The sequence below is a fragment of the Pituophis catenifer genome, unplaced genomic scaffold, assembly GCF_029215685.1.
Source record: "Pituophis catenifer annectens isolate HBS135680 unplaced genomic scaffold, rPitCat1.0.hap2 SCAF_18, whole genome shotgun sequence".
Lineage (NCBI taxonomy): Eukaryota > Metazoa > Chordata > Lepidosauria > Squamata > Colubridae > Pituophis > Pituophis catenifer.
The window spans coordinates 5,547,813-5,561,718 of NW_027256898.1; the positions used below are offsets into that span (position 1 = coordinate 5,547,813).

Genomic DNA, 13,906 nt, shown 5'->3' on the forward strand with positions numbered 1-13,906 from the left:
TACTGTCAGCCTCTGGAGGCTCTGAAGTCCGCACATCACTCCCTGATGGCCTTGGCCCCATCTCTGCCTCCGATGCAGAGCCCTCATCCGGGCCTTCCCCAGCCTCCAGGACCGGTCCATGTTCTTCCTTAGCCTCATCACTGTCCGACTCTGCTGCCAGCTCCGCAGACTGCTGGTGGATCACAACAACCGGTCCGAACCGGTAGAATCCCACCACTGATTTACAACAAGGCCACGGAGAACGAAAGCTGTACTAACAGATGTACACTCAGTTTCAGTGAAATGGCCGTGAAGGCATTTAAAATATGAATTTAGCCACACTTCCTTTTGTTGCAAAAGGGGATCAATTGATATTGCATGAAAGAAGCAGCAGAAATCCGTACATTTCTGATCTAACGGCTGAATTCTTCCCCTAACGCCCTCCAGAAAGTCAGGAAAATCACGTTGGCAGAAATAGGCAAGGAATTATAGCTAAAAATGGGCAGAAACATTATTTTATGTCCTGGGGAATTAGATATTTGGAAGTGACTTCCTGGTTCAATGGAGCATCAGAAGAAGAGGAGATAAAGCACAATCAGGCATGCAAAATATTCTTTCTATAGCTAATCTCAACAATGGGCATTTTTTAAAGCCTTCCTGCAGGTTGATTTTCTCCTTTGGCCTACCTCGCAGGGCTGACAATCTCTGTTTACACATCTCTGTTAAGCTTACAACCAGAGGTGAAATCCAGCAGGTTCTGACAGGTTCTGGTGAACTGGTAGTAGAAATTTTGAGCAGTTCGGAGAACCGGCAAATGCCACCTCTGGCTGGCCCCAGAATAGGGTGAGAATGGAGATTTTGCAATATCCTTCCCCCAGGAGTGGGGGAGGGAATGGGGATTTTGCCGTATCTTTCCCCTGGAGTGGGCCCACCAAGCCACACCCACCAAGCCACACCCACAGAACCGGTAGTAAAAAAAATTGGATTGCTTACAACCCAATCTTTTTTTTTTTTTTGGCCAAACTACTGTACCACGTAGCATTGTACACTTAAAAAAAATACATATAAATTCATCCAGCTTGCAGAGAGCTTATGGTTTATTTCATTTTTAAACTCCAGATCAAATTTTGAAAACAGAGGGGAAGAAAAAGATTTCCTGTTTCTATTCAGCCATTATTTTTCTAGAATTTTTGTAGGTGCAGGCCTCCATGTTCTCCTGAATCTCTTGAAACGTCTTGCCGCTGGTTTCCGGGATTCGGAAAATGTAAATAAAGGTGAAGATGATAAAAGGACAGTAAAGGAGCAAGTAATAAGATCCAAGGTACGGCTAGAGATGGAAACAAAAATTAAGAAAAACTGAGAGTAAACTCAGCAGGGCCATCACACACGCAGAATTCCGCGGTACGGTCACCTCTGTACTGGAAAAAAAAAATCCCCACAGAGTTTTTAAAGTATTGAAAAGGGTGGCGCAGTGGTTAGAGTGCAGTACTGCAGGCTACTTCTGCTGACTGCCGGCTGCCTGTAGTTTGGCAATTCAAATTTCACCAGGCTCAAGGTTGACTCAGCCTTCCATCCTTCCAAGGTGGGTAAAAATGAGGACCCAAATTGTTCTTTCCTTCTTTCCTTCCTTCCTTCCTATCTTCCTCCCTCCCTTGTCTATTCTTCCTTCCTTCCTTCCTTCCTTCCTTCCTTCCTTCCTTCCTTCCTTCCTTCCTTCCTTCCTTCCTTGTCTCTCCCCCTCTTTCCTATCTTCCTTCCTCCATCTCTCTCCTTCCTTCCTTCCTTCCTTCCTTCCTTCCTTCCTTCCTTCCTTCCTTCCTTCCTTCCTTCCCCCCCTCCCTCCCAGTGGTTAGAATGCAGTATTGTAGGCTAACTCTGCCCACTGCCAGCAGTTCAATCCTGACCAACTGCCTCAAGGTTGACTCATCCTTCCATCCTTCCGAGGAGGGTAAAAATGAGGACTCAGATTGTTGGGGGCAATAGGGCTGACTCTGTAAACTGTAAAGCGGTATATAAGTCTAAATGCTATTTCTATTTCTATTTCTTCAATATATCGTCTTTACTTTTTTAAACTTCCAAAGGGATTAAAAGTCCCTTACGTCAGCAGTGCTCAAACTTTGCAGCTTGGTGGACTGGCGGGGGTGGGGGAAAGGAACTGGGCCATGTGAGCTGCGGGCTGGCACGCATGTACGCGCAAAGCTTCACTGGTGTAAGTGATGTGCCAGTGCACACATGGGTGACAGCCCGCAGCTCATGCTAGTCAAGCTGTGCTTAGGTTGCATGCGTAGCAACTTGCTGCTCGAGCGGCCCTGTTGCAAATAGGCCTGAGGCAGTGAGGGATCGGGCGAACCTGTAGCGGCGGTGTTGGGAGGTTCCGCCGACATGCGCAGAAGTGTCACTTGCGCACACAAACGAACCGGTAGCAAACGAAATTGAAACCCACTCTGTGGGCTTGGGACCCCTGCCTTACACTAGTCAGAAGAAATAGTGTCGCCGAGACAAAATTGGTTCCCCAATTGATGAATCCTGCAAGCACATACGCAGATGCTCGGGATGACTGGAGGAACAGTTCACCGATAATCAGGAGAAGCATGGAAGCTGGATGGAGAGAAGAGGAGAGGTCTTATAATTTTTTTTAAAAAAAAACAACCACCACCACAAAATCTTCTCTTGGTCTTTTTCCACCTGCAAAGATTCCGTATCCCATCCGATCACAAACCTGGTCCCGTTATGTGGCCCATAAAGAAGATGACAATCAAAAGAAGGCTGATGAAGGCCACTTTGGGGCTGTCAATCTGTGGGCAAGAAGGAAGCGCCATCAAAGCAGTGTCCCTCTCTCCCACCCGCTGCCCCAGCCGGATTCCACACCTTCAACCAACTTCCTAATTTTCCACAGGATTTGGAAACCCCATCTACAGAAAACTGGCATGAACTCTACAAAATTGACCGACTGGATGAAATTGATGGATTGGTGACATTAATGGATTGGTGAAATTGACCAACTGGATGAAATGGACAGATTGGTGAAATTGACCAACTGGATGAAATGGACAGATTGGTGAAATTGACCAACTGGATGAAATGGACAGTTGGGTGAAATTGACCAACTGGATGAAATGGACAGACTGGTGAAATTGACCAACTGGATGAAATGGACAGATTGGTGAAATTGACCAACTGGATGAAATGTGAAATTGACCAACTGGATGAAATGGACAGTTGGGTGAAATTGACCAACTGGATGAAATGGACAGATTGGTGAAATTGACCAAATGGATGAAATTGACGGAGTGGAGAAATTGACAAAACTGGATAGAATTTATGGATTTGGCGCAATTGAACAATTGGATGAAATGGAAAGATTGGTGAAATTGTGACCAACTGGGTGAAATTCATTACATCAATTTTAACTGGCTGGGAGGCTTTGTATGTGTGAAAAAAACAACAACAACACACGGATGTTAACAGGGGGGCATTCAACTTGCCCTGGTGTAGAGAGCAGAACCCACCTGAAAAGTGAAGACTAGAGCAATATTTGAGATGCTACACATCAAGAAGCCACTCAAAAGGAGAAATTTCCGCCCCAAGGACTCAACGGTGCAGATCTAGAAAAAGCAAAAAAGCAAAGCAGAAGAGGATTAACACCTCAGGACATTGGAGAAAAGCTCCTAAGAAGACCATGGACAGCTAAGAACACAAACCAATAGATCATTACACAAAGGAGCCCACAATTTTTCATCAAGGCTGAAATAATTCTGGTTTTCACTTTTGCTATTGTTTTCACTAATTTGAACTGCTCCCTGCTGGTTGTATTGCTTTGTGGTACATCACCCTACGTCGGTGAGTGCAACTGAGAACACAGTAGTCAAGTGGGGAATACGAGGTGGCATTGGCCTAAGTCTAGTGGTGAAATCCAGCTGGATCTATCCGATTTGTGTGAACCGGTCGCACCAGTGTCGGGAGGCTCCGCCCACCCGCTGGGACGTCATTATGTCCCCTTTTTGACCTCTGTGCATGTGCAGAAGAGGCGCGCACGCTCCCATTCCCGAACAGGTAGCGAAGGTAAGTGGATTTCACCGCTGCCTAATTCGGTGGGGTGACGGAGGCAGCTGAGAACATGAACAAGCTTACAGTCGTCAGAAGCATCAGCTGGATGATCACGCTTCCCACTAATGGAAGGAGATTGACAGCTCTGGCGGACAGTCTTAAAGCTTGATAGCTCCGCTGGGCGAAAATTAAAACCTGCAATCAAAGACAAAAGAGGTGCAGATGGAGGCACAGGTAGGATTTGAGTCAGGCCCTGTTGCAATTCTTCTAAGTAGATTCATCATCTGCAGACAGAATCTTGCCAAACTAAAGCACCATAAAAGACTCTGGGAACTATTAAGGAGGAGCCGTCTTCACCCTATTTCTCTCACACCAACTATAACTGTGTAGTCTCTTGTTTCTCTGGAATTCAGCTCATCCTCCCCCCCCCCAATCCCCTGGGAATCCAGACCACATTCCATCACACTTTGCCCGTTTGTAAAATGTACCAGCTGCCTTTGCTATCCTGGAGCCCAGGATCAATCTGGATGTGCATCCAAAAATATTGTTCGGCACTTTGAGGAGGACAAAGACTCCAAATTTGAACCGTGAGCGAGATTGCAACTAACCGAGTTGGTTTCCACAAATTGACTTCCGGAGACCAAGACCATGATGGTGATGACATGCCACCGGAGGCTGCGGAAGCGAAGAAGTTTCCACACTGTCATGTTCTTCTGGTTGCCTCCGGCAAAATATTCCTGACAAAGTTCGTCCATCTCCTCCTCTACGTCTTCTTCTCCGCGCAGCTTCATCAAGACTAAAGGAGGAGGAAGAGGAGGGGAAGGACAAGAACATGTGCAGAGGAGTATAGAGGTGGGTTTCCAAGCCCCCCTGTTTAACTGGTCTTAACCAGGGGTGAAATGCTCCCAGTTCGAACTGGATCAGACGATCCGGTAGTGATTGTGGCCGGTAGTTCGGAGAACCAGTAGCGATGGTGGAGCAAAGCTCCACCCATCCGCCAGGGTGTCGTTACTTCCTGGTTTTAATCAGGAAGTAATGTGTTTTTTACCCTCTGCACATGCACAGTGTCAGATTTCGATATCGTCTCAAATAAAATAAATTGCATTTCCAAACAGATAATCTTTGAAGAAATCTTTCATTTTATTAAGCACGACAATCTGCCCCCGATTGTGGCGTAAACCAACTCTGACTTCCTGACCCCAAACCCTCCCTTTCCGTTCCCCAAATCTCTGCGTCTCATTGGCCTTCTTCCAAATCACTCTCCCCATGTCTACTACTTAAGCTCCCAGGAATGTCCCCCCTCCCTCTCATCTCCTAGGGGATATTATCTTCAAGGAAAATAAGTAGGTGAAATGTCGAACGTCTTCTTGCCAGCTGCCCCCTCTTCTCCTTCTTATGTCAGCACTAGAGTAAATGCAGGTTGAAGTGCTGACACACAGAAGATTTTGCACATCTTGAAGGTCTGCGAGTGTATGTGATGCGCGCGGGGCCGGTACACTTCCGAACCAGTAAAGAAGGTAAGTAGATTTCACCCCTGGTCTTAACTCTGGGGTTTTGGAGGGCTCGGATGGTCCAGGGCTCCCAGATGCTTAGGAGCAAAGCCTGTAACTCATAGTCTGCTCTTCTCTTCTCCTCTTTTCCTTTTCTTCTCAAAACTCAGAGCTCTTGGAAAAAGACCCTCACTCTTGTTCACCAAGAGATGGACTCCCATAGGAGGCACCCTTTGAGATGATGGCTTCCAACTTCGTCAGTGAAACTGAGGACCAACGGTTGACATCTCCCCTCTTGTTCAGACAATCTTTAAGAAGGACCATCTTTGGCCATGGCCTCCTGGATCCCAGAGAAACCCCACCCTTTCCGTTCCCACCAAAGTATCTGACAGACGAAAAGGACTTCCTAAACAACCATCCAAAATGTTGTCCCCTTACGGGGCCACAATTGGCAAAAGGGCTGCATTTGGAAGGAGCCCCCAAGCCTTACAGATCCGAAGAACAGAAGCTGGGCTTCAGGCCTGATCCTCCCTTTGGCCCAGACGAGTGGCTCGTAAGGCCGTAACGCCAGACTGGCGTGTCCTTACCTTGCCTTGCTTCCTCTTCGTCGTTCTTCTGCAAGTACAGAAACCTCGGACTTTCCGGTGAAGGCACCAACAATATACTACTAATTATAGCAAATATGGCTATAACGCCCACCAAAAATGAAAAATCTATGGCAGAGAGAGAGAGAGAAGGAGGGAGAACATCAGGAAACTCCTGATCCTACTGTATGTTTTAGAATAGTGATGGCTAACCTTTTTGCCGTCGCATACCAAAAGCGCGGGGAGCGTGGGGAGGTCACGCGTGGCCGTGCCCACACCCATAATTCAATGCCCCCCATGCCCCGCCCCCCACGCATGCATGCGTCGACTCCTCACGCTCCCTCTTTTGGCACGCAATGGCAAAAAGGTTACTGGTGGGCCCGGTAGGCCTGTTTTTTGCCCTCCCCAGGCTCCAGAGTCTTTCTAGGAGCCTGGGGAGGGCAAAAATGGCCTCCTACACCCGCCCAGAGGCCCCCTGGATGCCAGAAACAGCCCATTTCCCAACTTCTGGTGGGACCAGAAGGCCCGAAAATCAGCTGGAGCTCAGCTAGGCCAACGCTCACGTGCCCACAAATATGGCCCACAAATATGGCCCACAAATATGGTGGTTCGCCATCACAATTTTAGAACCGACATTTCTCTTTTCTACATCCTCTTCTCTTGCTTTGATCCTTCTGCGCTGGGACAATGGAAAGACACCATCCCTGGGTTAGGACGACTTAAAGTTTATAGCGAGGATGGAGGTGGAAAGACTTACTTTCTTCGTTTCCCCAGATCTGGGGGCTGGTTAAGATTTGGACTAGAAGATGTCCCCAGCTGTAGAAGAGGACGGAAGATGTCACGAAGACTCCCCTTAGATTCAAGGAAGAGATTTCAATGATGTAGAGAGGGACAGAGTAAGTAAAGATACCTGTGGAAAGCATTAAACATGGCATTAGGATCACAGCTTGCATTCTAGCGAGCGCAGAATTTAGGAGTGTCTACGGTGCGCGGCTGGCCCTGAGATTTGCCGATTTAAATGTCCAAGTTAGGGGACACTGGGTTGTAACAGTGCTGTGCTGTCCAATGCAAACGTCACTCGTTCTTGCCTGGTGCTCCGGTTTGGGCTGATCGCTCGAAGCTGATCCTGGACCCAAGAAATTAGGGCATGTGCCTTTTCTCCAGTGGCGGGTTGCTACCAGTTCACCCCGGGTTGGGGGAAACAGGTAACGGCGGTGGTGGAAGTCTCCACCCACCTGCCTGGATGCTCGGATGTGGAAGCGTGCGCGTGCGCTCCCACGAGCAAACTGGTAGCGACGGGTTTTGAAAGCCGACCCTGCTTCTCTCCCAGCCTGCTCTTCCTTCCCATTTCACGGGTTTGACTCTCACTGCCGTCTCCTTATGACTAAAATCCTCGGAGTCTTCTTTAACCAGATTTATTGAAGGGGAGACAAGAGTTAGGTTGCAGAAATCTTGGCCTATGGCTACAGGCAGTCCTTGACGTACGACTACGACTGACCCAAGATTTCTGTTGCTAAGCGAAATGTTTGTTAAGTGAGCTTTGTCCCGTTTTACGACCTTTCTTGCCACCGTTATTAAGGGAATTGCTGTTATTAAGTTAGTCACAGGGTGGTTAAGTGAATTGATTGATTTTGATCAATTCCTGATTGATTTTGCTGGCCAGAAGGTCGCAAGAAGGGATCACATGACCTCAGGACACTGCAATCGTCATAAATATGACTCAGTTGCCCAACGTCCGAATTTTGATCTCGCGAGCATGGGGATAGTCATAAAGGTGAAAATGCTCACAATTCACTGTTTCAAATGCTGTTGTAACTTTGAATGGTCACTAAATGAACTGTTGTAAGTCAAGGACTGCTTGTACATTTCTTCTACATCCAAATTATTTCTCCATTCATTATGAAGGTTTCTTCCTGGGGGGGTTCACTGCCCTGTTTTTCTTGCTAACGGAAGTAATAACTGCACAGTCTACATTCAGAATATTTGCAAAGGACCATCCTGATTCCTAGGCTCCAAGAAATCCACTGTCAGGCTTCTCCGGACTTGAGCCTTTAGGAAAGAAAGACCCTCAACTCCAATTCTGAAGTGACAGGATTTCTTTTACTAAAGCCAAGCGGTTACAGCATGAACGAATCTGGATCGCAATATTCCTGCACAAATCCTGTGATTTTCCCTCTTCCCTGGCCCTCCCCGCTTGACCAGTCCATCAGTGTCCAATGATATTCAGACTAAATGTTTTGGGAACGGCTTTGAGGTTTGGCGCCTCTTTGGTGGAGTTTCACATTCCATTCTCACAGCTCTGTCCTTGATTGGTCCGTCTGCTCCAGATTGACAGCTTTGGTTCCTGTAACCCTGTCATTCCCCCCTCCTACCTCCCCAATCCTACTCTTTACTTCCCCAATCCTTAACTCCGAAATTAAGGGACATTTAATGCAAAGGCAGAGTTCAGCCCTTTTATTTGGGGGCTTATAATAAAGTGGTCAAGGACTCACCTGACCCCACTCCTGCGAAAAAACGAGTAAAGAGGCTGAATGCAAAACGCTGGAATATTCTATCAAAGCACAGGAGGGTAGATGAAAAAATGCTAAGTCCGTTACTAATTAATAGGGCGGATTTTCTGCAAACAGACAGAAAGAGATATATTTAGGAAAGCAGGAAATGCAAAAATGCTGCTATTATTATTATTATTATTATTATTATTATTATTATTATTATTATTATTATTATTTATTGGTTAATCTTTAGTGAGATTCACAGCCTTTGAGGCTGGTTAATAGCTCAGCAGTCGAGTCCTAACCAAGGACCTAGGAACTGTTAAGGTATCGTTGGAGGATGTAAGCTGTTCCGAGTAAGGTGGTTTTTTGTAGAGTCAAAATGTTCAAGTCCGGCAAATTTAGAATTTCTAAATAGCGGGGTAGCCCTTTGGGTATTGCTCCAAGGGCTCCGATTACAATCGGGACAACACACGATTTCTTTTTCCACAGTCGCTCAACTTCAATTTGTAAGTCCCGGTACTTTGTGATTTTTTTCTCGCTGCTTATCTTCAATCCGTGCATCACCAGGTATTGTAATGTCAATGAACCATATTTTTTTTCTTTTCAACTATTGTTATGTCAGGTGTGTTGTGGACCAAGTGCCTGCCAGTCAATAATAATAATAATAATAATAATAATAATAATAATAATAATAATAATAATATTGTCTTTTTTATGGGAACAATTCGTTCCTGGAATTGCAAAAGGTTATACAAAATGACAAAATAGCTTCACCAGGAAGATCTAACCTTCCAACTCTGTAATTCTGTTATTTATTAAATATTTATTTAAACACAACCCCTGTTTATTTAAACCTTGGTTCTCTTTTCAGTGGATTGATAGGTTCTGTTCTCTGGGGGGATTCGGATCTATGTGGGTACTCAGAAGAGGGCTTCACTTTACATGCCAATCAGTGGTGGAATTCAAACTGTTTTACTACTGGTTCTGTGGGCGTGGCTTGGCGGGCATGGTGTGGCTTGGTGGGCGTGGCTTGGTGGGCATGGCAGGGGAAGGATACTGCAAAATCCCCATTCCCACCCCACTCCAGGGGAAGGATCCTGCAAAACCCCCATTCCCTCCCCACCCTGGGGCCAGCCAGAGGTGGCATTTGCCGGTTCTCCAAACTACTCAAAATTTCCGCTACCGGTTCTGCAGAACCTGCTGAATAGCACCCCTGATACCAATGTATGGCACCAATGCCAACAGAAACCGCCAAAATTTGGCACTTTACTTTATATCTACAGCCCAGGAATTCTGTTTAAGGTATGTGTGTACCTTCCATATCTGTCTGCCAGACAGCCCCAAAGAAACACCCCGAAAAGGCCTCCGAGCGGGACGGAAATGATGGCGATTAATATTAATAACTGGAAACTCAAGGAGTGCGTATCGAGCCCTTGCAGATTCAGCAACTGCATCTTTCTCTAAAAACAGAAAACATCAACAACACGCCACTGTGCTGCTGCCCTTCACCTCCCAGCTGCCTCCCTCCAACTCAGCTCACAACTCAGCAAGGTAGGCTGGCCAGCTGGGAGGAGAGGAGAGGAGAGGAGGGAAGGAGAGGGGAGGGGAAAGGAGAGGAGGAGGTGGGAGGGGAGAGGAAAAGAAAAGAGAGGAGAAGAGAGGAGAAGAGAGGAGAGGAGAGGAGGAGAGGGAGGAGGGGAGGGGAGGAGAGAGGAGAGGAGAGGAGGGGAGGGAAGGAAACAGGTAGGGAGGGGAGGGGAAAGGAAAGGAGAGGAGGGGAGGAGAGAGGAGAGGAGGAGACAGGAAGGGAGACGAGAGGAGAGGAAAGAAGAGAAGGGGAGGGGAGGGGAAAGGAGAGGAGGAGATGGAAGGGGAGAGGAAAGGAAAGGAAAAGAGAGGAGAAAAGGGGAGGGGAGGGAGGAGGGGAGGGGAGGGGAAGAGAGGAGAGGAGAGGAGGAGACAGGAGGGGAGGGGAGAGGAGAGGAGGGGAGAGTAAAGAAGAGAAGGGGAGGGGAGGGGAGGGAAGGGGAGGGGAGGGGAAAGGAGAGGAGGGGAGGGGAGGAGAGAGGAGAGGAGGAGACAGGAAGGGAGAGGAGAGGAGAGGAAAGAAGAGAAGGGGAGGGGATGGGAAAGGAGAGGAGGAGATGGAAGGGGAGAGGAAAGGAAAGGAAAAGAGAGGAGAAAAGGGGAGGGGAGGGAGGAGGGGAGGGGAAGAGAGGAGAGGAGGAGACAGGAGGGGAGGGGAGAGGAGGGGAGAGGAAAGGAAAGGAAAGGAGAGGAGAGGAGAGGAGAGGAGAGGAGAGGAGAGGAGAGGAGAGGAGAGGAGGGGAGGATATGGGAGGGGAGGGGAAGGGAGGGGAAATGAGAGGAGAGGAGTGGAGAGGAGCAGCGACACCCAGCAAGGTTCACTTACCACAATGGGATGGGTGATAAGGAAGAACGTGTATCCATACTGCAAAAACCCCAAATTGGACCCCACTACTGAGAGAACGAGTGGACCGGTCAGTTTCTATGAGAAGGTGCAGGAGGAGGAAAACAACAACACAATTCCTTCAGTGGACAAGGACAAAAACCAACACAACACTCAAAACCCATCTAAGACCTCCCCTCTCCTTTCCACCTCTCCGTTTCTGTCTTGGATGGGAAGAACGCCGATCTTCTGCATGTGATTTACTCTTACGGGAAACTAATGATTTTCCCCAAGTTAGTTTGGACTCCAGGCATCTCCTGGTGGTGTCCCATCCACAAACAAGCCAGCTGAGCTTTAGGAGATTCCAAAGATGGCCTAGGCACTGCCATTTTCTTTTCTTTCTTTCTTTTTTTAATACAGTTGAGAACTGATCCTCTTCAGAAATTCTTCATAATTTCTCTGCCCTGCCTTGCCCTAAAGCTTAGAAATAACCTCCGATCGAGATAAACCGCAACTCAACCAGCCTTCCAAACTCACATCATTTCGGATTGTGGGTTCCGATTCCTCTTTGTCCTCCATCCTTCTGGGGAGATGAAGGGGAACCCCTGATCGGACAAAAACAAAATAAAAAAGCAAAAAAGTCCGTGCCTTTGTTTATTCTTCCACCATATTTACAAACCATTCTCCCCCCCGAATCCAGACAGGGAACCCACAAACTGTTCTCCTTGATGGCTCCTGTTCCAAGATAGACTGCGGTGGATCCGGGAGGCTCCATAGAGCCTGTAGCCAACGATGGACGGCTTTTCTCAAAGAGGGAATTAAAAGGGGGCAAACTTAGGTTTCCCCCATCTTTTCTTTTGAACGTTGGCTTGAGAGCTTCCTATTCAATTCCTAATTGTTGTAATAAATCCCCCCCAAAAATTGGCTGGCACCCTCCCTGACCCTCCACTGCTCCTCTGGAGTCTTCCAGATTTTGGATTTTAAGGGTAGAAAAAATGTTTTGTTTTTTTTTTTAAAAAAGCCAACTTACTGTCTTGGAGTAAAAAGGAGAAAAACCACAGCTGTCTTTTCTTTAGAAGGGAAAATGCTGGAGCAGCAGCGAGAGCCAATCAGGGAAAGGAGGCGGGAACATTCCGGGAAAAGCGAAATGGCAGTTAGGTGGCTGTTTTGCATAAATTTACATGCAGGGGGTTCCACTTTCAGGGGTTGAAATTCCTGTTGCTAAGCGAGACTTTTGTTACGTGAAGTTTGCGCCAATTTGCGTCCTTTCTTTGGCGGAGTTATTAAGTGAATCACCGCAGCGGATAAGTTAGTAACCCGGTTGTTAAGTGAATCTGAGTTCCACATTGACTTGGTTTGTCAGAAGGTCGCAAAAGGGGATCACGTGATCCCGGGACACTGCGATCGTCGTAAATATGAGACAGTTGCCAAGCATCTGAATTTTGATCACGTGATCATGGGGATGCTGCAATGGTCATAAGTGTGTAAAATGGTCATAAGTCACTCTTTTCTGTGCCGTTGCAACTTCCGTCACTAAATGAACCATAGTAAGTCAAGGACTACCTATATTTTAGACCCGTTTTGTAAGCGGAAGAGAATTTATCAGGGTTTTTTTCTTAATTTCCTCTTTTCAGCATCCAGTTGGAATGGATTATTTATGTCTAGATTTAATTCGATATTTGAGTCATTTTTCCCCTTTTTCTGCACACAATTTCCCCCCTTTTTTGTTGTTAGTGTTGGATGTATGTTTTTCTATTCTGCATGTTATTCTTCCTGACAAAACAAATAAACCTATATAAACACAAAGACACACTGCAGAGTGCAAGAAAGCATTTGACTTACCCTGTTAAATGCCTTTTTTTAAAAAAACAGGAATCGAGTTTGAATGAAGAGCTCCATCTTGGGGACGTTTCAGCCTTATTAAATAAATTTGTACTTGGGTGACATATTTTGCTTTGGGCCACGATGTAGTAGACAGAATTTTTTTTTCAAAATGTTAGTTTCATCCTTCCTCCTGGCCTCCACATTGTAGCAATTTTTTGAGCATTGTCGCTTTTTCTAATTTGCAAATCGGTTATTTTAATAATCTGGCCTTGAGATGGCTTATTAAACCTGCTCATTGTTCAATAACAAGCTTATTAAATCCTGCTTTTTCTCCGTTTCTTGCATCCTCACATGGAGGCCGAAATACGGATGACCAAATTGTTAAATTCTGAGGGCTGAACTCTCACTCTATTTTTTATTTCTTTCCCTTCCCTTTGTTTTACTTTCTTGTATCACATCATTTTGTTTTGACATTTGGCCTCCTGCATCTCATTTCTCTACCCTTTTGCTCCTGCTGTCAGCGTTCCAGCGCTGACATATGAAAGGAGAGGAGAAGCTTGAACTTTTGCCTAATTAATTCCTTTGAAGATTCTGTTTCCTCGGAGATGGGAGGAGGGGGGGACATTCCTGTGATCTGACGGAGGTGGGATGAGGAGAGTGGCTTGGAAGATAGCCAAAGAGATGCAGAGAATTGGGGATCGGAAAGGGAGGGATTGGGGGGCAAAGGTCAGTGCTGACCACGAAAGAGCCAGGGACAGATCACTATGCTCAATAAAGAGAAAATTTCCTCAAAGATCGGCAGTTTGGAAATTCATTTATTTTGAGATAGCATCGAAACCTGACACCTGCATTGAAACCTGGCAAGGGTTTACAGCAAGGCAAAGCAGAACAAAATGTCAGGTCTGCCAGGTTCGGTTTGGCGCCTCAAAGGTGTACCGCCATCAAAGGCTAGAGGGTGCGGGGTAGGATAAATGGGTAATCAAGATATGCGTATGTACATGTTGGGAAATAGGAAGGAGGGAATGGCAGGTGATAAAGAGCAGAAAAGCTCAGAATCGGTTTGCATCAGAATCCAAG

The 13,906-nt window shown here is 46.6% G+C and overlaps 1 protein-coding gene across 1 annotated transcript; it reads right to left on the bottom strand.

Annotated features, from left to right (window-relative positions):
• Nucleotides 1-1,141: 1,141 nt before the first annotated feature.
• LOC139326112 (solute carrier family 2, facilitated glucose transporter member 5-like) lies at nucleotides 1,142-11,687 on the bottom strand. The gene is given in 13 exon segments (XM_070956238.1): nucleotides 1,142-1,306; nucleotides 2,450-2,577; nucleotides 2,699-2,774; nucleotides 3,489-3,584; nucleotides 4,111-4,221; nucleotides 4,635-4,822; nucleotides 6,104-6,229; nucleotides 6,858-7,010; nucleotides 8,593-8,717; nucleotides 9,910-10,055; nucleotides 11,009-11,104; nucleotides 11,543-11,627; nucleotides 11,629-11,687. Coding segments are annotated over 13 exon segments (1,554 nt in total).
• Between the last annotated feature and the right edge of the window lie 2,219 nt (nucleotides 11,688-13,906).